The 26,207-nt window shown below is 34.4% G+C and overlaps 1 protein-coding gene across 4 annotated transcripts in view; it reads right to left on the bottom strand.

The window, feature by feature from the left end:
* The window catches only part of CCDC91 (coiled-coil domain containing 91), a 289,909-nt gene that overhangs the window by 86,251 nt on the left and 177,451 nt on the right, over positions 1-26,207 (bottom strand). For 3 of the 4 annotated variants that reach the window (XM_054591292.1, XM_054591294.1, XM_054591293.1), the window contains exon 8: positions 18,805-18,912. The exons of the other annotated variant lie outside the window; for it this stretch is intronic. In XM_054591292.1, coding sequence (XP_054447267.1) covers positions 18,805-18,912 — 108 coding nt within the window. The remainder of the gene's footprint in view (positions 1-18,804; positions 18,913-26,207) is intronic. 4 annotated transcript variants of the gene reach the window in all.

Raw genomic sequence — 26,207 nt, forward strand, 5'->3', positions numbered from 1 at the left:
ATATCCATACATACAAAAAAATTTGACAAAATTTGACAGCTATTCATGATAAATACTCTCTGCACATATGAATAGAGAAGAAGTTACTCAGCTCGATAAAGAACTTTTACACAACAACCTATAGCTAACATCATACTCAATAGTGAGAAACTTGAAGCTTTCTGGTCAAGATCAGAAACAAGACAAGGATGATACCTTTTATAACTGCTTTTCAACACTCTACTGAAAGTCCTAGCTAATACAAAAGGATGAAAACAGAAACTGGAAAAAAAATTAAGCTCTCTTTGACCACCAATAAACATGATCTATGTAGAAAAAAAAATCAACAACAACAACAACAGAAAAACCTGGAACTAGTGATTATAACAAGGTTATAGGATACAAGGTGATTTTGAAATTAAAATCACAATACAATTTACATTAGCCTCCAAAAATGAAATAATTATGTATAAATCTAACTAATATATACCAGATCTATATAAGGGAAATTACAAAACTCTGATGAAAGATATCAAAGAACAACTAAATAAATAAAAGTATATTTCAAGTTCATGGATAGATGGCTCACTGTTGTCAAGATGTCAATTCTCCTCAACTTGATCCATAAATTTAATGCAATCTCAATAAAAATTCCAGCAAGTTATTTTGTGGATACTGACAATCTGATTTTAAAGATTATATGGCAAGTCAAAAAACCAGAATAGCCAACACAATATTGATGGAGAAGAACAAAGTGGAAGACCAACACCGTAAGACTTCAAGACTTAGTATAAAGCTATGGTGATCAGGACATTGTGGTACCAGCAAAGAATAAACAAAGAGACCAACGTACAGAAAAGGGAGTCCAGAAATAAACCCCTATAGAGTCAACTGATCCTTGACAAAGGAACGAAGGGAACACAATGAAACAAAGATAATCTTTTCAACAAACGTTGCTAGAACAACTGGATATCCAAATGCAAAAATATGTATCCAGACACCGGTCTTACCCACTTCACAAAATTAACTCAAAAGGGATCATAGAACTAAATATAAAGTGCAAAACTTATATAAAACTGTGAGAAAAATGACAAAGGAGAAAATCTAAATGACCTTGGGTATGGTGATGACTTTTTCAATACACCATAGGCACAAGTCACGAAAGAAATAATGGGTAAGCTGGACTTCATTAAAATTGCAAACGTCAGCTCTAGGAACAATATGTCCAGAAAATACGACAAGTTGCAGAGGGAAGAAAATATTTGTAAGACACATCTGATAAAAGGTTGCTTAATGAAAGTATACAAAGATCTTCTAAAAAATAAATTAACAAGACAATTGGAAAATGGGCAAAACACCAAAACACACACCTCACAAAAGAAAATAGACAGATGGCAAATAAACATATTTAAAGATGTTCAACATCACATGTCATTAGGAAATCACAAATTAAAACAACCAGATACCGATACATACATATTAGAATGGTAAAAAATCCAAAACACTGACACCAAATGCTGGTGAGGATGTGGAGCAACAGAGTCCCTCATTCATTGATGGTGGAAATGTAAATTAGTACAGCCACTTTGAAAAACAGTTTGGCAGCTTTTTAAAAAAAATAAAACTACATATAATCTTATCATTTCATCTAGCAAAATAGCTCTTTGTATTTATGCAAGTAAATTGAAAACATATGTCCACACAAAAATCAGCACACAGATATTTGTAGCAGCTTTATTCATAATTGCCAAAACATGGAAACCAACAAGGTGTCTTTCAGTAGGTGAATGTATAAATATCTGTGGAATATTGACAACAGAGTATTACTCAATGCTAAAAGGAAATGCATTATCAAACCATGAAAAGACATGGAGGAAATCTAAATGCATATAGCTAAGTGGAAAAAGTCAATCTGAAAAGGCGACATACTGTATGATTCAAACTATATGACATTCTGGGAAAGGGAAAACGAAGGAGTCAGTGAAATGATCAGTGGTTGCTGGGGCTAGGATGGAAGGCGGTACAGTAGGTAGAGGGCAGAGGATTTTTTAGGGCAGTGAAAATATGCTTAATATTATCCAGTACAATGGTGGATACACATCATTATACATTGTCTAAACTCATAGAATGAACAACGCCAAGGGTAAATTGTCATACAAATTAGAGATGTTTAATGACAATGATGTAAAACAGTATCGGTACTTCTGGGGCGCTGGGCTGTGACTCGAGGGAAGCTGTGCATGTGTGGGGCGGGGGCTGTGTGGGAACTCTGTACTTTCTGCTTAGTTTTGCTGTAAATCTAAAGCTGCTCTAAATAATAAAGCTTATCTAAGGAAAAAATCATCAGGGCAAATTAACTATAAGAATCCAACTATATTCTGTTTATAGTAGTCATAGCTAAACCCAGAAAGACTGATAATTAATCAATGGTAAAGAGCTCAAGCAAACTCTAACCAAGATAAAACTTAGTTATAGTAATATCAACAACAGGTGTTAGGCAAAAGGTATTCTTAGAATAAAGATATCACTATAAATTGAAACCAGAAGAACAGAACAAATATAAATTTGTATACACATAATAGCATAATCTCATAATATATGAAGCAAAAATGGACAGAATTGCAAAGGAAAATCGACAGTTCCATTATAAAGAGTAGGAAATTTTAACACATTTCTCTCAATAATCAGTAGGTCAAGCAGCATAAAATCAGTACAGTAAGTTAAAATTTGAAAGTAGCTCATAGGCTTGATTAATAGATACATATGCAACACTCTACCAATAGTTGAATACGCCATGTTTCCAAGCGTACTGGCGTGGACCAGACAGGGGCCACACCCTAAACCTGACCAGATCAGGGGAGGCCTGCGTGGCAGGGCTTTACCAACTCAGAGGCCGAAAGAAACCACATAGGATGGTCTGAACATAAAAATTTCAACTAAAAGCAGCTCATGGAGGGTAGTTACATCCTGGGCCATTATCTTCCTTGACAAATGGCTCTCTTTATTTTAACTGAGCTTGTCTATTGTCTTTTTGCATCTAAGATAACATACCTTTGGAAAGTCAGAGTAACCTCCCTTTCCCGATTCCTCAAGGCACAAATATCAGCACCAAAGCAGGGGACCCCGGAACCCCTCTTTGTCATCCTGTTGCCTACATACCGTCTCTTTGTGCTGTAAATATTAACTACCCTGTCCCAGAAATTTTCCTACTTTGTTTTTCCCTTTCCCCTTAATCAGTTGCCAATGGATTTCATGTAACCCGCCTTTATTTAATGTATAAAATAAGCGGCAGAACTGCTATTTTCCAGAGCATTTTCTCAATCCCTTAAGATTTTCCTTCCTGGCAATTGTCATTAGTTTGGCTCAAATAAACTCAAAGGAGTTCTCTACAGGCTTGGACATTTCTTTTGTCCATGTATAATATTTTGCCAATTAGTGGGTCACTTCTACAATGAAAGATTCAGTGTCACTTAAATATTATTCTCTGAACACAATATAATCATTAGGAATCAATATTTAAGAGAGATTGAAAAAATGTCATGCTTAGAATCTTAAAAATTCTAAATGTAATTTTACGCTAAATTAGACACACTTGTTTGTCATAGTCAACAACAGGCCTGAGCAACTACAGGCCATCCCAGTCATGGGCAGAGCATTTCTCTTTTCACAGAGAAACAAGGGGGCAGGGTATGAAATAAGTTTTACCGCAACACAGAAGTATGTACTTAATTACTGAGGAATTCACTGATGCAATATCCATCCTGTAACGGAGTTCATTATCCCTTAAATAGTAACCTTTAAAGATATTTCATGTAGAAAAATTTAATTGAATCTATATACAACTTTTTATGTTTTTTTCCTATATATACACAATTTCTTTATAGAAAATTCAATGAAATATCTATTTAAAATAATGTTTTATGTAAATAAATATAATGTGAAAAATGAGATTCTTATTCCAAGCTCTGAGCTTCTTTAGGGCAGCAAATATACCCACTAAATATACAAATTACACAAGATGTGCTGAGAATGACACAGACAAAATCGAGTGTGTCCTAGATATTTAGACTACTGTTTTCATTAATTGCATTAAGTACGCCAAAACCCACTTTTGCTATTTTCTCCCTTTGTTCTATTTCCACACTTTCCTTTTCCCCTTTTGAAAACCATTAGTTTCCCCTTTTTGTCATGCCCTGGCCTTTACAGAAATCACTAAACAAAACTGTGTACTTAACATTATGGTTTTAAATCACATCATTTCCCCTTACCAATAAAAATAGGTATTAAAATGTAAGATTTAAATAATATATGTCTGTAAATTATTACAGCATTTGTAATGGTCCTTCCTAAATTATCTTACCTCAGACATCCATTTAAATAATACAAATATGGAAAGCTAGAAATTTCTGGCAAAATATACCATATAGGTTGAAATTACTCAGTATTAGAAATATAAAACAAAAACAAAGTTATCGCTCAAAATTTCTATTTGATACATCTTAGAAATACGTGTATAGGTTGACTACAAAGGACATGAGGGAATTCGGGGGATGGGGGAATGAAAAAATGATTTTTAAATCTTGATTCAGGTAGTAGTCACAAAACTAAGTGTCAGAATCCAAAAAGTGGTACACCTAAAATGGGTAGGTTTTACTGTATACGATTTATGCTTCAATAAACTTAAAAAAATACACATACATTATAAATAAGTTATTTTTGAACCCAGACTATTTCTGTGTACTTACAATACGCTTTCTCTTCAAGTCACAAGCCAGTCTTTCAAGTCCCATTAAAATGATACCTTTTGAATAGGTTCCTAAAAACTCAGGAAACATTTCCGGTCCTCTTATCATAATCCCATAGTAGTTTGCTTCTATCACTAGTGTATTTTTTTATATTTCATTATAATTCATTTTATATCCGTCTCCCATAAGTCTAAGTTTCTTAAAGGCAGAGAATGTTCTTATATTTAAAAAAATAAACATTAAAGTACAGTGCCTAAATTACTGAAAATTCTCAATTTAAGTTTATGACATTATAGATACTAGTGTTAAGAGAAGTTCAACCAGTTATTAAAATGACTGCCTAAAGATATCTTTTTTTTAAAAAAGGGGTATTGGATTAATATCTGACTCTGATAACAACAGGCAACTGTCTTTTTCTGAACTATGATGAAAGAAAAAAAAGTAGTGGTCACCTAAAAACTGTACACAAATATTATTGGGAAACTAATTAAATAACTCTCCTAAGTGCAACTTGACCAATGCTTTAACAAGGTTACAGTTTGAACCACACTAATCATCTGGTTTGCAAGATTTCCTGCTGGACATCAACACCAACCACTCGTTAGACCCAAAACCACCTTGGGAAATAGCTGTGGCTAAGATTTACACAGACCAGTAATGGACTAAATTACTGGTTCAGTTGAAAAACAGGTCATAAGCATATATAACATGACAGAAATTGAAAAGTCAATAAAAAGAATTATATATCAGACTCCCAGCCCCACTCCTCAAAATTCAGCTGAGTTTAAAGACTCCGAAGTTGTTGGAAGACTTAAGAAAGGTCTAACAACTTTCACACAAGCCTGAAATACATTAACATGAAATGCAGATATGGTGAATAACATCTTGGGAAAGATTATCACATTTTTAATATCTTTTAAATAGGAAATAAAATAATCTCATCAAACACTTTTAACATATTTTCTTAAAGATTATACGCCCATCTAGAGGGGAAAAAAATGTAGGGAAAAATATGCCTCTTTCTCTTTCCTATGCAAGATTAACATATTCCATAGATGAGAAGGGTCATTTCTTTAAGCAGATCATTTTATTTTCTACAGTCACAGAAAACACATATTTTAAAATACAACACACTCCATTTCCCTCTCAAACTATATTTCTATGAAGTCTATGAGGGCACACAAACATTGTAAATGATGAGTGAGCACATTATGTAATTCAAAATACAATATTTATCACTAAGATGAATAAAAGACAGGGTGCTTGGCAAAAAACAATAGAATATTCACAAGGGTTTAGTCATGGACCTGCTCAGTTCATAGAAGGGACCAATAGTTTTCAAATTCTGTTCTGCAGAGAACTAGACATCCCATCCCCACTTCAAGTAGAGTTCTATGACTTTATTAGTCTTAATTATAAGGAAAGTTTTCAACAGGTGCTTTTAATCTAAAGAAGGTTTTGACGGATAAAACAAATCTGTAAAGTAGATAATAAAAACATATATTCGTGCTTTTGTTTTCAGCTCTGACATGTAATGAATATCACTCCAATTCTCAAGACGAATAAAAAGCTGAACAAACCAAGATCAATGATGAGCCTTAGATCCATTGGAGAACTATTACAGAGCTAACAGCCACCCCACAATCTGCAGAGGAAGGAAAATCCAGTGAGATACAGCCAAAGTCCTTCTTACCTAGAACAGAAGCTGCTGGAGATGTAAACTTATAGCAACACTTAATGATCAATCTGAGGAATTGCTGGAGGCTGAGTGAGGATAAGTATGAGAGTAAGAACTCTTGAGTGCTAATGTCATAGGGCAGCGATTTTCAAGCCGTGTGCTGCAAGAATTTTGTGAAACATGCAGTACCGGACCATTTAGTCAGGGGCACTGCCCTCTTTCCCTTAGACTGTCAAATAAAAAAATGACAACAGCCAATACAACACTAGCTTTCCAGTGTGAATGAATCAAAATTACACCTATTTTTTGTAAGAGAGACAAAAAAATATATTCTGTGGTGTCCACAGAATTTTAGTAATTAGTTTTTATGTGCCATGAGATTAAAAAAAAAAGGTAGAAAATTGCTGTCATAGAGGGTTTTCCCTACACTCTTATGAGTGCCCCCTCCCCGCAAAGATCCAATAGGACCTCAATCTGAAAAAGCCACAAAACTTCCCCTCATGGCTCTGGCAAAGGGAGTAGAATAAGTAACCACTGTGAATTATGCTTGGAGCATTATCCATAACAAAGGCCTATTCTATAAGAGAAAAAACTTTAACAAGACCTTATAAAACCTTCCACCTGGGGGAAAGGCATTACCAAGATTCCACCAGCCTCCTCTAGCCATCTAGTCTCTCATAAAACTGCGGGGAAGAGGGGAAGCCAAGAAACAATTGTGAAGGATTTAACCGACTAAAAGACAAAGATTTTATCATAAGAAAATAGCATGTTTCCCTTCCCCAGCACCTTATGACTAAACCAGCAGGGTACTAATATAACAGTGGGTAACAGCTGAAAGAGCTATAAGATGCAGACTCTATCTAAGGAGGAGTTCTTAGGGAAGCCAAAGACAACAGGGGAGACAAAAACAAGGACTCAGGAATCTCCATCCTCTGGGGCCTTACAACAGAAAACACTAAACACAGCCGCTCACTCCTGTCAAAATAACAAATCTTTCCACTAAAAGCCTATTGACATCAATTCCTATTATATAATACAATATAATCATATTTTTGAGATATAACTGCATATAACATTATATTAGTTTCAGGTATACAATGTAATTAATATTTGTATATATTAAAAAGGATCTTAATAAATCTAGTAAACATTAGTCATCACACATAGTTACAAAATCATCTTTTAAAAAATTTTAAGGCATGCTAAATAGTTAAAAGAGCCTGAAGGAACAAAGAAAGCACCAGAACCCATTGCACATATGACAAAGATTTTGGAACTATAAGACTGGAAATTTAAAATATAAATAATTAGTATGTTGAAGAATCTAATGGAAAAAGAAGATAACATGCAGGAGTTGGTGAATAATATATCGATGGTAATTCTAAGAAAGAATCAAAAGGAAATGTTAGAAATCAAAACAAAAAGGAGGAATGCCTTTGATAGGTTCATCAGTAGAGTCAACCTAACCCAGGGAACAAAATCATGAAAATGAAGATAGGCCAATAAAAACTCCCTACACTGAAGCACAAAGGGGAGAAGAAAACAAAAACACAGACCAGAACAACAAGACTTGTGAGACAATTTTAAAAGGCATAAATGTGTACTATTAAGTAATAATAGATATATTTAATAATAAGGAATATTTGAACAAGAATTAAAAAGATATATTTGAAGTAATAATGGCCAGGAATTTTCTAAAATTAGTGACAAACGTGAAACCACAGAACCAGGAAGTACAGAGACAACTAAGCAAGATAAATACTAAAAAGCTTACATCTATGTTTATTGTACTCAACAGAAAATCAAAGAAAAAGAGGAAATCTGAAAAAAGCCAGAGCAAAAGAACAAAAACTTGTAAATAAAACTTTACTGAAAGAGGAAAAGGATAAATTTTACAGTAGACTTTTCTTCAGAAGCCATGCAAGCTAAAAAGTGGAGTGAAATATTTAAAGTGTGCAAAGAAAAAAAAAGAGCAGAGATCTGCCACAACACATAATAAGATTATACCACACAGTAATAAAACATAGTAATAAAGACAGTATAGTATTTATCTAGGAATAAAAAGATGAATTAATGCAGCATAATAGAGAGCTCAAAGATAGACCCATATAATATATAGGAACATAATATTGGATAAAGAGGTAGTACAAAACAATGTGTTAAGGGTACACTGTTTATTAGTTCAGTGGTTCTCAAACTTTTATGTGTATCCCAATCAGCTGGAGTGTGTAAGAGCAACTGATGAGCCTAAGAGCAGAGTTTATGATTCAGTAGTCTGGGGTAGTACTAGAGACTTAATTTCTAACAAGCTCCCAAGTGATACTGGTATTGAAGCTTCTGGCCTAAAAACTATACTCTGAAAATGCCACCTAATTATTAGTATTGTCTGGAGCTCACATGAACTGGAGAGGGCAAGTTCTCAGGGTGGGGATTGCAGATTAAGCCACAATGAGCCAAAGTGACAGTAGCAGAGAAGCCTTTAATCACTTACTGTATAAGCAGTGGCTAAAGACCTGGGAAGCACTCACTCCTCCCTGTCCCATTTCCCCCGTTGAACTGCGCCCAGGAGCAGGTCATGTGAATGAGCACAGAAGTGGGAGCATTCTCACTGCTGTGAGAGCCCTGAACAAAAGTCCCTGGCAGTTTTATGGACCCTGGGGTGGTGAGTGAAAAGGCAGGCAGGAGGAGGACTAGGAAAGTAGTGAATTCTGAGTCAGAGTAGGGCAAAGTATTTTTAAGGTTTCTCCCTCCTGCTCCCTTAAGGAGGCCTAAGCAGAAGCGCCTGAAGACGGCCTCTGCCCAGGGTCTCAGATAAAGAGAAATAGAAATGACGAGCCCTGAGCTAGGAGTGCAGCTGTGTGAAGAGCATGGTCTGCCAGTGGGGCCCGCACACTTGAGTGCAGCTCCCTTCAGACTACAATCCATCGACAGTGTCCCACGCTGCGTGAGGAAAGAGTAGTTCTTCCCTGAAGCGCGCCAGGTAAAGCCTCAGTGAGTGTCTACAGTCAGGCCCGAAAAATCCTGTATAGGTGTTTAAACAGAAGCGCGACTGTATGCTACTAGGAAAAGTGGCTCATTTTAGGGAGGAACATACAAATGGATACTGGATCTTCATCTAACATTACATACAGAGTTAGGCTCTACAGAGATAAAATACCAAACTGTGAAATATAAAATTATAAAGTTGGTAAGAAAAAAAAACATACAGGTAAGCCTTTGGATATAAGGATAGTAAAGGAATCCTTAAAGAAACAGTACAAACCACATGGCAAAAACTGATGAATTGGATTGCATCAAAATTAGGGATTTTTGTTTAGCAATAGAAACTAAGGACAAAGTTAGTGTTCCATTTACAGATAAAAGAAATTCATTATATAAAACCCTCTAGGGATTAATATTTAAATGTACAAAGAACTCCTGAACATTGACATAAAATATAAATCGACTTCAATTTTAAAAAAGACTAATGAGTAGGTAATTTATTGAAAAGTTAACCCCCCCAAATTAACAATTTTATGATAAGAAATGTAAATTAAGATTGACGCATCACTTATGAAAAGAGTAAAAACTAGAAGCTGGATAATATCAAGCCTTTTGGGGATACAGGAATCTACGCATTGCTGGTAGGACTGTCATTTGTCACTACCACCCTGGAGAGCAAACTGGCAATATTTAAATATATGCAGAGCCTATCATACAGTAATTACATTCTTGGATGGAGGTCCTCTACAATTGATAGACAAATGGATAGGCAAACTTTGTTTTTTCTTGCACTAAATTATAAGAAGACATAAAAGACAACCTAGCCCATTATGGGAGAGTAGGTAGAAAAAAAAATACGGTAGATTCCTTCTATGGAGTCTACAATTCAGCAAAGTGAATTAGATTTACACATAGTAACAGAAAGATGTTAAAACAGGAAATCATGCATGCATGACAACAGTTTTGAATTTAAGAGCATAAAGTTTAGTGGGTTCTAGAAGCATAGACGTTAGTAGACAAAAATTGGAAACAGAATGATTTCTATACATAACACCATTTTTGTAAAATAAAAGTAAATGCACACAAAATAATAGCCCAGAGATTGCAAAATAAGGACACATATTAAAATTGTTTCCCAATAAGAGGGAAGACAGAATGAAAACTGGGGATTAAGGATAAAAATTTCATGTATGTACACACACATACACACAGAGGCTTTGCAAGATCCAATCGGATAATATGCCATGAACTGATGAACTAAGGTTAAATCAGAAAAATGTTACAGTTACCCTGATAAAGTAAAAGACAGTATTACTGACAACTAACCCAGGAGGGAAAAGTCTGAGTGGAAACAAAAACCACATTTTGCAAAACACAGCTGAGTCACAAAACAAATAAATTATGCCAGACCTGGCCATGATGTGCATAGCAGACTATCTGAGGTCAAATCTTTTAACAATACTCCACTCAGATCCACGTATTTTAAGATAAGACCACAGAAAAAACTAATCTAACAGTAACTCTAGACAGACTAATGTGCTCTGAAGATCACAGATTGTTCCAGTCACTTTTTAAATAAATTCTGATGAATCTCTGCAGACCATTCTATGACTAATTCTAGCCCCCAAATCCTATAATAGTCTTCCCTACCCCCCCCCCTTTTAAAGACATTCATAGTTCCCTTGGTCTACATTACCCCTTGTGCAGCAACCTAATAAACCAAACTTTGTTAGACTACAGGTGGGTTCCTGGCAGCCTCTGCTATATGGGCTTTAATAGTGCAGCATTGTGGGCTAAATAGAAGACGCTGCACGGGAACAGCTGGAGGCTGCTGCCACTCTAGAGCCTTCCATTTATTCCGCGTCCTTTTTTCCACTCTGAGGAGAGATAAAAGGATTACTATTTTGAGCACAACTACAAACTCTTGTTATAGCTCTGTTCTAGGTACTCTAATCTATTTGTTTCATTCCAGTAACATCTAAAGTGAAATATAAATGAGTTACACATTAAAATGCCAAGAGCATGCACCTATCACATCATGTAATTGTACATGCTTTTTTAAGACACGCTACTTGTGGTAATCTGGTAATTTCATAATCTGAACTTCAACCCTTATGTCACTCCACCTACTTATTTCCTCTTTCACTGCCATTCATACAATCCAGTGACAGAGGCATTATAATAATGGTTAAGTCACAATAAGGATACATGGAGAGCTCATAAGTGTCCACGAAAAACTTTGTTGAGATAAGTAACGGATCATCATTTCTTGAAACAGATCTTGAAAGTAGTGCAAATGATGAGAATTTAAATGCAGAATATTTCAGAGCTTGATTTAGATAATCATTGGGGTCCCTGGAACAACGCTGTGCTTTGAGTATATAAGAAATAAAATGTGTTTCACCTACCATCAAACTTCTGACTCATGAACTTTCAGTGTAAGATACCAATAATAATAAACCGCTGTCCAATCTGAATTATTAAATTACTTGTATGATAGAGAATCCATTAAGTATAAAGATCTTTCTCATGTCTCCTTTTCATCAAAATTGTTATTATTTACAATGGAACATATGTTATCTTAAAAATCTCAGGGCAACAAAATTTAGCAGGTAGATAAATTCTTTACAGTAGGCAGCCATTTTACTATTAGTTCTGCAATCTGATTTCAATACTTTATCTTCTATAAGCTAGTAACATGTATTTCACAAAAAATTACTTCTACCCAAGGAATTAATTTTATCCACAGTGGCTACTTTGAAGAAAATGTTAATCTTTCTGAAAGAAAATATCTAAAGTATTGGTTTATAGAAATAAATTCATGTTTTTTTTAAAAAAAGTTGTCAGTGTAAAGATAATAATTGTTTTTTGAAAACATTCCCTGTAAGGATTGCAGTAAATGGCTGAACAATAAACAAGTATAAAATATTTTCTTATCATGTCCTTAAATATACTACGAAGTGTTTATGTATCTAGACAAATGAGGACATTCTAAGGCCAGAATGATAATGTCAACTATACTCATGCACATGTCTGTCTGGATCTCCATTCAGCAAATGCCCAGTGAATGCAAATTAAACACAAATTATACAATCATGAAATCTTACGGCCATAAATGAACTTAAAGAATACTTAATCTGACTCTTAACTCTAAAATAAGTAACTTATTTCAAGTACTTCCATTAATTCTTCTTAATATCATATGTTTTTATGTCCCTTCAACACTATATCCACAGTCTTTGAATTATGTTCCAATTTGAAAATAATCTTTTGAAAATATGACACCTAGTACTAAAAGGAACTATATAAATTCAAAGAGTAGGACTCTACTCTTCCATTTTTTCCCCCTTAAGAAAGTTGATTTCAATTATATCAAAGTACAATCATACTAGCTCTTAAAAATCTGCTTTTGAAACTTACTAAATAAAACCCCTAAATGTTCAATACATGTTATATGGCTGAATTGGGCTCCTAATCCTCTATTGATGCTTAAGTTTTAAGTATAAAAGGCTAATATTTATTCCTTTTGAATTTAAATTTGGACATAGCCCAACTACTCCAGTCTCTAAAAAATGTTTTAAATACAACTTCATGTCATATACGAATGTGAAAAAAAAAACCTTTCAATATTTTCACCCAAGTCATTGATAATACTGAGCAAAATAAGGATAACCATAGTACTCTGTGGCATTTCACTATGGACTATTCACCTTAGTGGATATTAATCCATATATTTATATATTTGGTATGACTGCTTAGCTAATAATTTATCTAATGCCCTTTCTCTAATATATTTCAAACTTTTGTTCACAATGATCTTGTGAGAGTCTTTGTTAAAGCTTAGGTAATCTTTACCTGACTGACTAGCCTAGCAAATTTCTCTCCCAAAAGGGTAAGTTTAGTCAGACAGCATTTTCTTAGCAAATCAACCTTCGTTCCAAAAGTCACCACTCTTCTTTAGCAATCCATCTGGAATCATGCCAGGAGCCATCATTACAATTACAAACTTGTGAAACATTCTTCTTTAAAGTGAAGAGTACTACCCCATTTTTAGAGTAGGGTGCTTAGGTCATTTTTTTTTTTTTTTGAAATGTCTCAAAAGATCACAGGCCATGTTTCACTGTTTTCATTTGCAAGCTTCTTGATCACAATTCACCAACACAAGCAATTATGTGCACGTTACCAGCAGGCTGGTGCACAAGAGCAATCTTTCCACTACTCTGGGGCTCTGTTCTCCTTTAACATAGCCTCTGTCAAAAAAGAATGATCTCTGTGTTGATGGAAAGTAGTAAAAGAATAAGCGCACACACACAGAAATCAGAGAACAAAAAAAAATTACTCAAGAATTAAGAAGTCCTAATTTCCCCTTATCATCATTACAATTTTACCCCCAAGCCATGAGTAGGGCTGTTCTTTCTGCAGCTCTCTTTTTAAGGCAAACATTACATATTTTATTTTAAATAAGAATGATAATCTGCCTATTCTCTCAAATAATATAAAAAGAAAAAGCAAGTAACCTTATTGTTTTCTGTGTGTAGCAAGTTTTAATTTACAATTTCACTTCTTTATTCTCTCTCTTAAGTTTATTATATATGAGGAATAAAGAAAAGTGAAGTGTGTGGTAAGAGAGAAAAGTAATTTTATGGCTAGCCACAATCTGCTGACATATCAGTACATACATTTGGGACAATAATTAGCAGGTAATAAAAGGTGTTTTTCCTGGCAGGTAAATGGTCTCAAGACACACTTTTTATGCCTATTTTATGAGAATTAGACTCAAGTGATCCTGATGATATGTTAAGAATGGATTAGAATAATAGCACCACAACTATTATACAAGTAATAAAATTAGTGTTGTTATTGGTTTATAACTAAGTAAAAAGAAAATAGAGCTAGTAAATATCTATCATTAATTCTTATAAAATTTGGATTTTGATACCTACCCTTTCACCTATTATTCATATAACTGTATGAAAAAATTATTACCAAAAATTGATTAATTAACATAACTGAATGAATTCTGTTTGAATTTATGAGAAAACTAACTTTGACTATTTTGATGTAATTATAGTACTTACTTTTGGATATATACAATAAAGAAAGCCAGAATTCCTCAATATCTACATATACAAATTAGTAAATACATCATTAAGATTTAAATAAGCATTTGGCATCTCCTAAAGCAATACAAGTGATATGAGCCACAAATGCAAATACAGCTAGCCGTCTAGGACCTTTTCAGTGACTATGTAACAAGCTAACCAAAACTCTGTAGGTAAAGAGCATATGTATGTACAGAAAAGAATGATAAAGTTCTTAAGCATCCTTAAAAAGTTACAGATAATCTCAAAGATGAACAAATAATTACAATGTTACAAACTACATTAGGATTTTACGCAGAAACAAAAACCAATGGGATACATGGAGTCAGAGAAAGAGGGAGGTAGGAGAGGGAGCAATTGAGAATAATTTATTAGAGGGAATTAGCTCATGGTATTGTAGAAGCCAACAAGCAGTCATTCCCAGGGCAGGCTGGGAACTGACAGGGATTCTACGTTACAATATTAAAGAAAGATTTCTTCCTTTTTCAGAAAACCATAGTATTTGCTCTTAAGGCCTTTAATTGATAGGATGAGAGGTCCATCCAATCAGTTGATTGATTGGATGAGGTCCATTCTTTACTTAAAATCAACTCATTACAAATGTTAATAAAATCCACAAGACACCTTCACAATAATATTTAGACCAAAGTTTGACCAAACACTATAGCCTAGCAAAGTTGATACATAAAATAAACTATCACATAAACCTAACAGGTTTTACTTATCAAATTATAAGTTCAAAATTTGTGGGTAAAGGCTCAGTGAACGAGTATCTTATTGTATTGCTTATTGCACTTCATCATACTAAACCACCTATGGTCCTCCAAATGGCCTGTGGCCATCTTGAGTGCTCTCCACTTAGTATTTCTCATTGATGGAAACCGGATGACTTTCCATTTATTTAGGTTATCTTTAATTTATTTCAGTGATGTTTTATAGTTTTCAGTGTATAAGTCTTTTACCTCCTTAGTTAAATTTATTGCTAGGTGTTTTATTCTAAGTTGCTATTGTAATTTGAATTGCTTTCTTAATTTCTTTCTTGATTGGTTCATTGCAGGTATATGGAAACACTACTGATTTTTGTGTGTTAATCTTTTAACCTACAACTTTCGTATGAAAGCTTTTGTAGTTGGGCTACAACATAGCTTAGTGCTATGAATTCATTTACTAGTTCTGGTGTTGGCTATATTCAACAAGAAATTATTGAATATTTTTTTTAAATGACAAATTTAGCACTGAATCCACGGGAAAAAGATAATTCACAAGCAATGAATTACAGGTAATAAAAAAAGACCAGAAAATTGGGACTTGCAGGGGCAACCATCTTCCTAACCTCAATTTTAAAGAAATAATTGAGAAGACATTTGAGAAACAAAAACCAAATAAATTCAGCTTTGCCACAGGTATCAAAACCAACGGTATACTATGAGGCTGTAAAAAGAAGGAAATCTTACCTTTTGCAATAGGATATATGGACCTGGGGATTATTATGCTAAGTGAAATAAGACAGTCAGAGGGACAAATACCATATGATCTCACCTACATGTGGAATCTAATGAACAAAATAAATTGATGAACAAAATAGAAACAGAGGCATGGATACATGGGACAGACTGATAGGTCTCACAGGGGAGAGGGGGACTAGATGAAAGAAGGTGAAGGGATCAGCCCAAGAACATGTATGCGTAACACACAGTCAAGAGTGTGGTGACCGCCTGGGGAAGAAGGGGGGTGCCGGGCAGAGGAGGGCAAAGGCAGGGCAAAGGGAGACATCTGTAATAATGTCAACAATAAAAACAAAGGAAAAGAACAACCAAGTGTACATTAGTCATATTCATTGTTAAACAGTCAATTGATTAAGGTGTTTCTAAGCAAAGACCCAATAAGGCTGTGACTGTATGTACTATATATACTTTCATTTGGACCAAATGGTTTAGGGAAAAGAGATCATTGGGGTTTCTTTAAGCCAGGTTTCATAAATAAAGTTATTCTTCATCAGGAAAAGAGAGAGACACAGACAGCCAAGCATGAGGGAGGAAAGCATATAAACACAATCAATCTAGGAAGTCGGCCTCTGAAGTAACCGGGGACTCGGTTTGCCTTTGCTAAATGAAGCTCACCGTAACCAAATAGATAAGAAGCTAAAAGAACCATCCCTCAGAGCTATGACTATTTGCTACCTAGAATGACCCATGGCTCCCAATTTTCTGTAGGCAGAAAGTGGCAGAAAAATGGTATAATCTCCAATCGTACATTAGATATAGCCAACAAAGACTCTAAAATTTTTAAAACTTACAAGGTCATAAAAAACAATGGACTAGAAACCTGTTCCTAAATCATGGAAAATCAAAGAGCAGTCCTATCCCCAACGCAGATTCTCACTTAACCTGTCCGTTGAGATTTTAGAATTGCTACATACTAATGATTGCTGTGCATCTCTGGTTTTTAATATTTGCTACTGAGTGGTTAGAGTACATACCCTACCTTTGTCTCACTGCTGTATACTAGATTTGCTGTAGGTAAACATATATTTTAGTTTCTAGGTCATCAGGTCAAAAAGAACTATATATCTGGACCTGATAATATAGAAACTGTAGCACATGATTTACCACCTATCACCCAGAAATCTGGACTTTTGAGCCTGAGGCATTAGCTGGCTAGATCTTTCAGATTTTCACTCACAGCAATAGGATAAGTAAATCCACCTGAGATGGCGGCTCACTATTTGGTGACCAAAAGAGCAGAACTGTGGTATATTAGTGCTATTTAGCATATATTTCCTGCTCTTTCCCTTCCAGGTTCAAGGCAGGATCTCACTCCGTGGCCCCATTGTGACAGGGGGAAGGGAGAGGGCATTGTGAACAGATTGTGAACATAAATTGGGAATGGAGGTGTCATTTCCAGTCCAGAATATTGAATTATTGGTAGGAAATCTGACTGGGCTTGTTTTCACTATGCAACAATAACAGATAATGTTTTATGGAGGAATGAAATTATCAAGCTACTTCCTAGGCTTAGGACAACATAAGACCAAGCCCCAAGATAACCCTCAGTGCATGTTTAGCATGAATGAGATATAAATCTTGCCATCTAAAGCCAGAGACTTTAGGGTATAACCTAGCCTGTCCTGGGCTAATACATACCTTACACTGTTCTATGTTCTATGTTCATAGTGCTATGACCTTAATTTTTCTCTGTGATTTTTCTGTTATATTATGAAGTCACACAACTTCATATCTGAGACAACCTAGTAGTTCACCACCCAAAAGAGTTTAATTGCTAGATCAAATTTATAAAATTCCTTGTGTATTTCCTCTTTCAAGCCATTTATCAAAATGAAACTGGAAAATATTTTATAGAACCGCCTCCTATCTTGGGGATGCAGTAGCATATTTATAAATCTCCATTTAATGCCCTGGCTGGTATGGCTCAGTGGACTAAGCACTGGCCTGCAAACCAAAGGGTTGTGGGTTCAATTCCCAGTCAGGGTGCAAGCCTGGGTTGTAGGGTAGGTCCCCAAGTGGGGGCATGTGAGAGGCAACCAAACAGTGTTTCTCTTACACATAGATGTTTCTCTCTCTTTCTCCCTCTTTTGCCCTCTCTAAAAATAAATAAAATTTAAAAATAAATAAATAAATTGTATACCTAATTCTCTTTTCCTAATTCTTAGTTTATTTTCTTTCCATGACACAAAATAGGTCCTTTAAATAAAATTGATTTTATTTTCACCTACCAAGTTTTGTCATTCAAAACTGTTGCTGAGGATTTCCTGCATTATTATTTATATTATGACACATCAATAAATGCTCTTCAACTGATTATTTAATGTAAATCAGCTAGTTGTGTCTTTAATGCCTTCTAAGACATTAAATCAGAAAAAGAAAAAAATTCAGTGGAAAAATTCAAATAGAAATCAATGCCAAATATGCAACAAAAGGTAACTCAAGCATAAATACTTCTAAATATTCAAAAATTTTTTTATAAATCTTATAGCATTAAAATAATTACACATTCTACAACAGATTTATAGCCATCTATTTGCCTCTCTTATCTGGTGAATACAATAATACTATAACTCAGAAATTAACATAAGAATTATTAATTTGAGGAAGTCTCACATATTTTAGCCCTTCAGCCCTATTTTTAGTCTATCATAAAATTCCCAAACTTTAGCATTGAGTTTACATAAGCATATTTTTTTCTCCAAAATACACCATGGAAAGTAAATGGTACGAAACTGAATAAATAGTTATAAAGCTCTCAGGAGAGGAGAGGCAGAAGAAAAGTATAAATATATAATGGATGTGCAGTTTTTTACCTGAGCATTTAACAACTCCTCACACTTGTGTGCTTGTTTCTCTAGTGCAGAAAAGTACTGTTTTTCAATAGCTTCTACTTGTTGCTTAACTGAAGACTGCAGTAGTGCCTAAAAACAAATAAAAAAATAGTCATTTGGATCATAGACAAACTTGGAGTCCACTGTTGGCATGAGAATTTTTTGAGAGTTGTACATATGTGAAATATGATCCTCTTCTACATTAGAAAATACACATTTGTGAATATTAAAGCACGTTCATATAAAACAGTACTTTAAGCTTTGGGGTTTAAGTTTTCTTATTACCAAGACTACAGTTTTTTTGGCCAGATGTTCCTTCCACACACCTCTCCTTAAAAAAGACCAAGTCATAGAAGATGATAAAGAGAGTGAGTAGTTCTGTTAAATATAAATTCGGTTAAGTGAAGACCACACAGGATGAGGAGTGTATGAAAGCTTCTGAAAAAAAAAGAAAGAAAGAAAAAAACCCAGACATATTTCACTGGCTGACAAAACTCTACATCCTCTCGGCACACTGTAATATCCCATGGGCCAAGCATGGTCTTCAAGACCACAAGTCAAGTAAAAGCAGATGGAAACTCTGAGGAATTTCAAACATAAAAGAACTGCCCCCCAGGAAATTCACACCCCTAATGTGGAAAGGTATAAGTCAAAGTGGGGAAGTTAGTCGGAATCTCAAGGCAGTATTTGTAAAAAGTAATAAAACTTGGGAGAAGGGACAAACTTAAGTAGGTAGTGTAAGGGCTGGCCCCCTCAGTCAGTTAAATACAAAGACGTAAACACTATCCTAAGGGAAGCCAAATCAGCGTTTGAAGATGGTCCACCCGCTCACTTCCTTATTGTCGATGCTTGGAATATTATCATCTTTTTTCCCCTTTCTTTTTTTTTTTAAAGCATTATATGTTATACTTAACATGTTCCCAATATTATCTTACATGCTATTTATAAACCCCAAATCAGTCTAAAATATGTACTCAACCATATATATAAGAACTCTTAAGCAAATATTCTATTTTTGAAGGTCTATCTGGATAATAAACTACTCATACAAAATAGTAAGTTGAAACAGGCACATGTCTTATAGAAAACAGACATTTGGCACATTCACCATAAAAGAAAAATAAGCCAAATCTCTTAAATAATCTGTTATGAAAATAGATTTACTTCGTTGGAAACAACATGCATTAAGAAGCTAAATAAATATGCATGTATTTAAATAAAACTAAGATAAAATATTTTTTAAACCTCTGGATAAGCCTCAGATTTTCAGATAATCAACTTTTCCTTTCAAATGTTAGACTGTCTGATGATGCCACTCCTCCTATAACTCAATAGTCATCATTCTGAAGCTGCAGAATTACTAGGAAAGTAATAAAGGAAAATAGAGCTCTGACTGAGGTTTAACGAAAATATAAGAACTGCTTAATAGAACTGCTTTACCCCTTCATTAACAGTTTGTCCTCTAAAGATTCCATAATAATTAATTTATATAAGGCACCAAAATGTAACCTCTTAAATTGTGACTAGATAATGCGAAGCTCTAATTTACCTTTGGCAAAATATAATATGCTATTTGTTGGACTTCAGGAAAATTTAAAGAATGGTATAGTTACAGACAATTTCCTTGGGTATATTCACTACATCTTTTGTAGAGGGAAAATTGCCACTCTTTTTGTGGACTTGGGATATGACAGCTGTTTTGCTTAATTGTAAGAACTGTTTTCACTTCCCTATTTTCCATTGCTCTAAACAATCCCATAGTTTAAATACCCAATTGTGATTTTTAGTAGATTATATATACTTTGGAGGGACAAGTTCATAAAATAATTTTCTCATTGTAATTAAGAAACACTGTTGAATAGTATATTTTTCCTCTAGTAATTGATCTGTACACCATATATTTGTTTTCTTCCAAACTTCAATGAGGCAAGTAGTACAGGATAATAAGTCAAGTAAGAGCCAAAGTTGTGGTTATGGACCATGGAGAAAAGCTATGCACAAGTAACTAGCCTTTCATATAGTTCAAACCTCTCATCTTAGCTCCATTCAGCTATTTAAATCCACCCGTCTACCAAAGAGACCTGAAGGTAAGTCCTGAGAACATGAATATTTTTTTAAAAAGTCTGTTCTTACTGAGTTCTTTCTATTTTAAAAAAGAAACAATCTCTAGATAACCACACACCATAGGTATATGAACGGTGTGTATCAGAGAAAGAAAAGATTCCAAAAGCCTGCTTGTAAAACTCACTGCTATACACAGAAAACATTAAATAGGTAAGAACAGCTTGAGCCCTGGCCGGATGGCTTAGTTGATTGGGGCATTGTCCCATACACCAAGAGGTTACAGGTTCGATTCCCAGTCAGGGCAAATACCTAGCCTGAGGGTTTGATCCCCCATTCATGGTGTGTATAGGAGACAATTGATTCATGTTGCTCTCTCACATAGATGTTTTGCTTTCTCTCCCCCCTTCCTCTCTCTCTAAAATCAATAAAAACATATCATAGAGTGAGAATTAAAAAATAATAAAAGGAAAAAGAATAGCTTGAATTAAGAGTAGAGGCAAACAGTAATGCAGGAAGGTACAAAAATAGGCAGGTGCCAGATATTAAAAGAGCTTGTATGCTTTAACAAGGTAGTTTAAAAATGTGTCCTAAATTATTCAACAGTGGGATTATTAGTACCACACTCCAAACAAAGGAGGTAATTTACACAAACTACTCTCACAACTAGAATATTAACCATTATGGACATACTTACAAATATACATTTGGTACTAGCTGCCTGCTTTTACAGCTTGATCTATCATTATAAAACTGGATGTTTATTTTCCAGTGTAATACACCATAATAATCACCTTTAAATTTCTCATATGTTGTAAATATAAAAATAAACATTAATCTTAATATTTCCCTGCAATTTATTTTTTTCTCTGTAATTGTCTATACAGATACCAAAGACACAAGGAAGACTTGTTGTGGGTTTATGCAAAAATACAGAAAGATATAATGAAGATTTCCTTCATATGACCTTTTTAAACTATTTTCAATAAATATAAAGCATTAAGACTCATGATATGTAGAGGCAGAAAAACAAAGATATATACAAACATTTCATAACAAAAAAAAAATGCTACCAAAGGCAGGGAATGCTGTTAATTTTCAGCATACTTAGGTTTTAGCCACAGATCTACCAGATTTTCTGTATCATCCCAAGCAATTTAATTTACTGAACTTGAGGAAAACTAGTTATCATCCTTCTTTAACAGTAGTTTTAAAGATGTGAGTAAGATTGTAGGTTCCTTTAGCGCAGGGGCCTACACTGAAGGAACGCACAATTTCTTAAAGAGTTCCTTGTACACAGTAGACACAATACAATAGCTCTTTGGTGAGTAATGATTCTTGTATAAAGATTAACTTTTTTTTTTAAATCATAGTATAAATGTACTGATATTCATTGAAAAGTTCACTAGGCTTCAAATTATAACTGCCAAGTTCAGTTACCAAATTTGTTGCTGAGTATATTTAATCTCTTCCAGGGATTTCAACTTTTTATGCTATTTTAGACTATCAATGTCTAATCTTTCTACTCTTCAAGATAAATTTTGAGTAAATAAAGTGTGTAAAAGACTGCAGTATGTCATAAATTCTACAATTATTAAACTCAAAGAAAAGGATATTAGGTCAAAAACTACCCCAAACCAATATACGCTGGAACGCAAATGAGCAGAGAAGTAGGACCACAGCAGGCCGCTGCAGCCCAAACTACTCTGTTGACCCAACAAATACAGACTTTTTCCTACCTTGAAATATCCCAATTGCTACAGATCTTATTCCAGCCTTATCAAATTAAATGAATTGTCCAAATTAGTAGAGAAGACATATTTAAGGAACCAGATGGTCTCTGGAACATGAATATCATGCTGGTATTTACTATACAACCTTAGAAGAACACTTTGTAGCTAATTTTAGACAACAATAACTAGATTATTTTACAAATCACACAAAAAATGTATCTGTGAATTCTCCAAGTCATACTTGACAAATAATTCACTAAGTTATTCAACCACTTTTTCCATAAGCTTTATATGCCTATTTTACAAATAAATGGACACTGGGGTTAAGAAATGTGCCTAAAATCAAACTAAAAGACTCAGTGGAACAAATAGCTGAATTCAGATCCACTCACTTGGTTCCCTATGTGTCTTAGCTGTTCTAACTCAATAAAGCAGATTTCTCTTTGTGTATTAAGCACTTATTTGATTTTTATAGCCTCTCATTTATTTATTCATTCTGCTCTTATTCAGCTAATATTTGCTAAAGGTGCACTTTATTCCAAACACTGTTCTAGATACTGGCCACACAGACTTGAACAAATCAGACATGAGCCTCTCCTGAATTTATACGATGGCAAGGGGCGGGGGAGGGTAAGAAAGACTGCAAGGCAGACAATAAACAAACATTTTGATGGTGATACATCTGTGGAGGAAATAAAAAGGAGTAAAAAAGAAACGAATAGTGGAGGAGAAAATTTTCAGAGAGGGGAAAGCTCTCTGGAGAACTGCAAAGAGTTGAAATGTCACAAGGAAAAAAACCTCAGCTACATAAAAAGTCTGGAAGAACATGTCTATCAAAGGAAAAAGTGCCAAGTCTTAAGAGTGGGAATACGGTTGATGAGCTCAAGAACTAGAAAAAGAGACCATTGTAGATCAAATGAACCAGAGAATTCCATCAGATACTATAGCTACAACAGACTACTTTTTAGCCTTTAACAAGTCAAACTTCTTGTCACCAGGTCAGTGGTTTTGCTGAGCCCTATGCATGAAAGTAAATCAGAGATAAGAAAAGGAGACAGAGGACCAGAATCATGTAGAATGATAGAAATTCATTTTCACTCTTTTCCCAACTGCAATGAGAAACCCCTAAAGGCTGTACCTTTGTGAATAAATGGTTTCGAGTTTTTCCAGTAGCTACTCAAAAGACGGATTGCTGGGTCATATAGTAACTCTATTCTTAATTTCTTTTTTTATTTTGAGAGAGAAAAAGAGAGGAAGTGGGAGAGAAGAGGGGGAGGGAAGAGAGAAAAAGAGAGAGGGAGAAAGAAAGAGAGAGAGAGAGAGAGATTTTGAGGTTGAGAGAGAGACATTGATTTGTTGTTTCACTTACTGATGCATTCATTGATTAATTCTTGTATGTGTCCTGACTGGAGACTGAACCCATGACCTTAGTATTTCAGGACTACCTTCTAACCAAATAAGTTACCCAACCAAGGCTACTCTTAAATTTTTGAGGAACCGTCATACTGTTTTCCATAGTGGCTGACCCAGGCTACACCCACCAAAAGTGAATGCGGGTTCCTTTTTCTCCACAACCTCTCCAACACTTGCTGTCACAAGTCTTGTTGATAATAGCCATTATAATAGGTGTGAGGTGGTGTCACCCAGTTTTAATTTGCATTTCCCTAATAGCTAGTGAAGTCGAGCACCTTTTCATATTATTCGATGGTATGTCTTCTTGGAAGAAGTGTCTGTTCACGTCCTCTACCCATTTTTTAATTGGATTGTTTGTTCTTTTTTCTCAGGATGCTCTGGTTATTCTGGGTACTATACAAATCTGATTATTTTTTCTTCTATTTCTTGAAAAAATGACTTTGGGATTTTGATTGGGATTGCATTAAATCTGTATATTTCTTTGGTTAATATAACCATTTTAACTATGTTGATTCTTCTAATCCATGAACATGGAACATCTTTCCATCTCAGTGTGTCTTTTTCAATCTGTTTTAATATTACTTTGTAGTTTTCAGTATATAGGTCCTTCGCATCCTTTACTAAGTATATTCCTAAATATTTTACTTTTTGAAGTTGCAAAAAGAATTGTTTTTTATTTCTATTTCTGCAATTTCATAGTTAGTATACAGAAAAGCAGTGTTTTGTTTTGTTTTTTTGTATATTAATTTTTGTATCCTGCAACTTGACTATATTTGTTCATTGTTTCTAATAGTTCTTTGGTGAAATCTTTAGTTTTCTATATACAGAATCATGTCATCTGCAATAAGTGACACTTTTGCTTCTTCATCCCCAATTTTAATGCCTGTAATTTCTCTCTCTCTCCTGGCTGCTCTGGCCAGTACTCTTAGAATTATGTTGAATAAGAGTGGTGAGAGAGGACATTCTTGTCTTGTTCCTGATTTTAGAGAAAAGGGTTTCAGTTTTCCATCACTAAGTATGATATTAGCTGAGGGTTTGTCATATATGACCTTTATTATGCTCAGGTACTTTCCATCTATATCATTTTATGGAGTGTTTTAATCATAAATGACTGTTGTATATCATCACATGCTTTTTCTGCATCTATTGATAAGATCATATGATTTTTATTCTTTTCTTCTTATTGTGATCTATTTGCAGATGTTTAACCATCCTTGCAGCCCTGGAATGAAACCCACTTGCTCATGATGTATTATTTTTTTAATGTATTCTTGTATTCAATTTGTTAGGATTTTGTTTAGGATTTTTACACCTGTATTCATTAGAGATACTAGTCTGTAGTTTTCTTTTTTGTGTGTTATCCTTGCCAGGTTTTGATATCAAGGTTATGTTAGCCTCTTTTTCAATTTTTTTGGAAGAGTTTGAGAAGGACAGTTATCAATTCTTCTTTGAATATTTGGTAGAATTCACTAGTGAAGACATCTGGTCCTGGACTTTTATTTTTAGAGAGGTTTTTTATGGTTGCTTCAATTTCCTCACTGTTTATTGGTCTATTTAGATTTTCCATTTCTTCATGATTCTGGCTAGGTAGGTTATATATTTCTGGGTACTTACCCATCTCTTCTAGGTTATTGAATTTGGTGGCATATAGTGTTTCATAGTACTCTTAGCATGATCCTCTGTGATGTCTGTGGTAACTTCTTTTTCATTTCTGATTTTGTTTTTATGAGTCTTTTCTCTCTTTTTCCTTAGTGAGTCTAGCCAGCAGTTTGTCAATTTTATGAATCTTTTCAAAGAGCAAGCTTTTTGTCATATTAGTTTTTTGTAGAGTCTTTTTGTTCTCTATTCCACTCAATTCTGCTATAATTTTTGTTATTTCCTTTCTTCTGCTGGCTGTGGTTTGCTTTTGGTCTTCTTTTTCTAGTTCTTTAAGGTTAGGTAATGTTGTTTATCTGGAAATTCTCTTCTTTCTTGAGATAGGCCTATAATGATATAAACTTCCAAGGTATTACCACTTTTGCTGCATCCCAGAAGTTTTGATATAGTGTATTGTCATCTTCATTTGTCTCTATGTATCTTGATCTCACCTTTTATTTCCTCTTTGACCCAGTCATTTTTTAGCAGTAATGTTTTTTAAGCACATAGTTGTGGGGTTTTTTTACATTCATTTCTAATTTG

Source organism: Pteronotus mesoamericanus, unplaced genomic scaffold (genome assembly GCF_021234165.1).
Source record: "Pteronotus mesoamericanus isolate MK-2021 breed Mesoamerican mustached bat unplaced genomic scaffold, CSHL_Meso_final scaffold_21, whole genome shotgun sequence".
In the NCBI taxonomy this organism is placed as follows: Eukaryota; Metazoa; Chordata; class Mammalia; order Chiroptera; family Mormoopidae; genus Pteronotus; species Pteronotus mesoamericanus.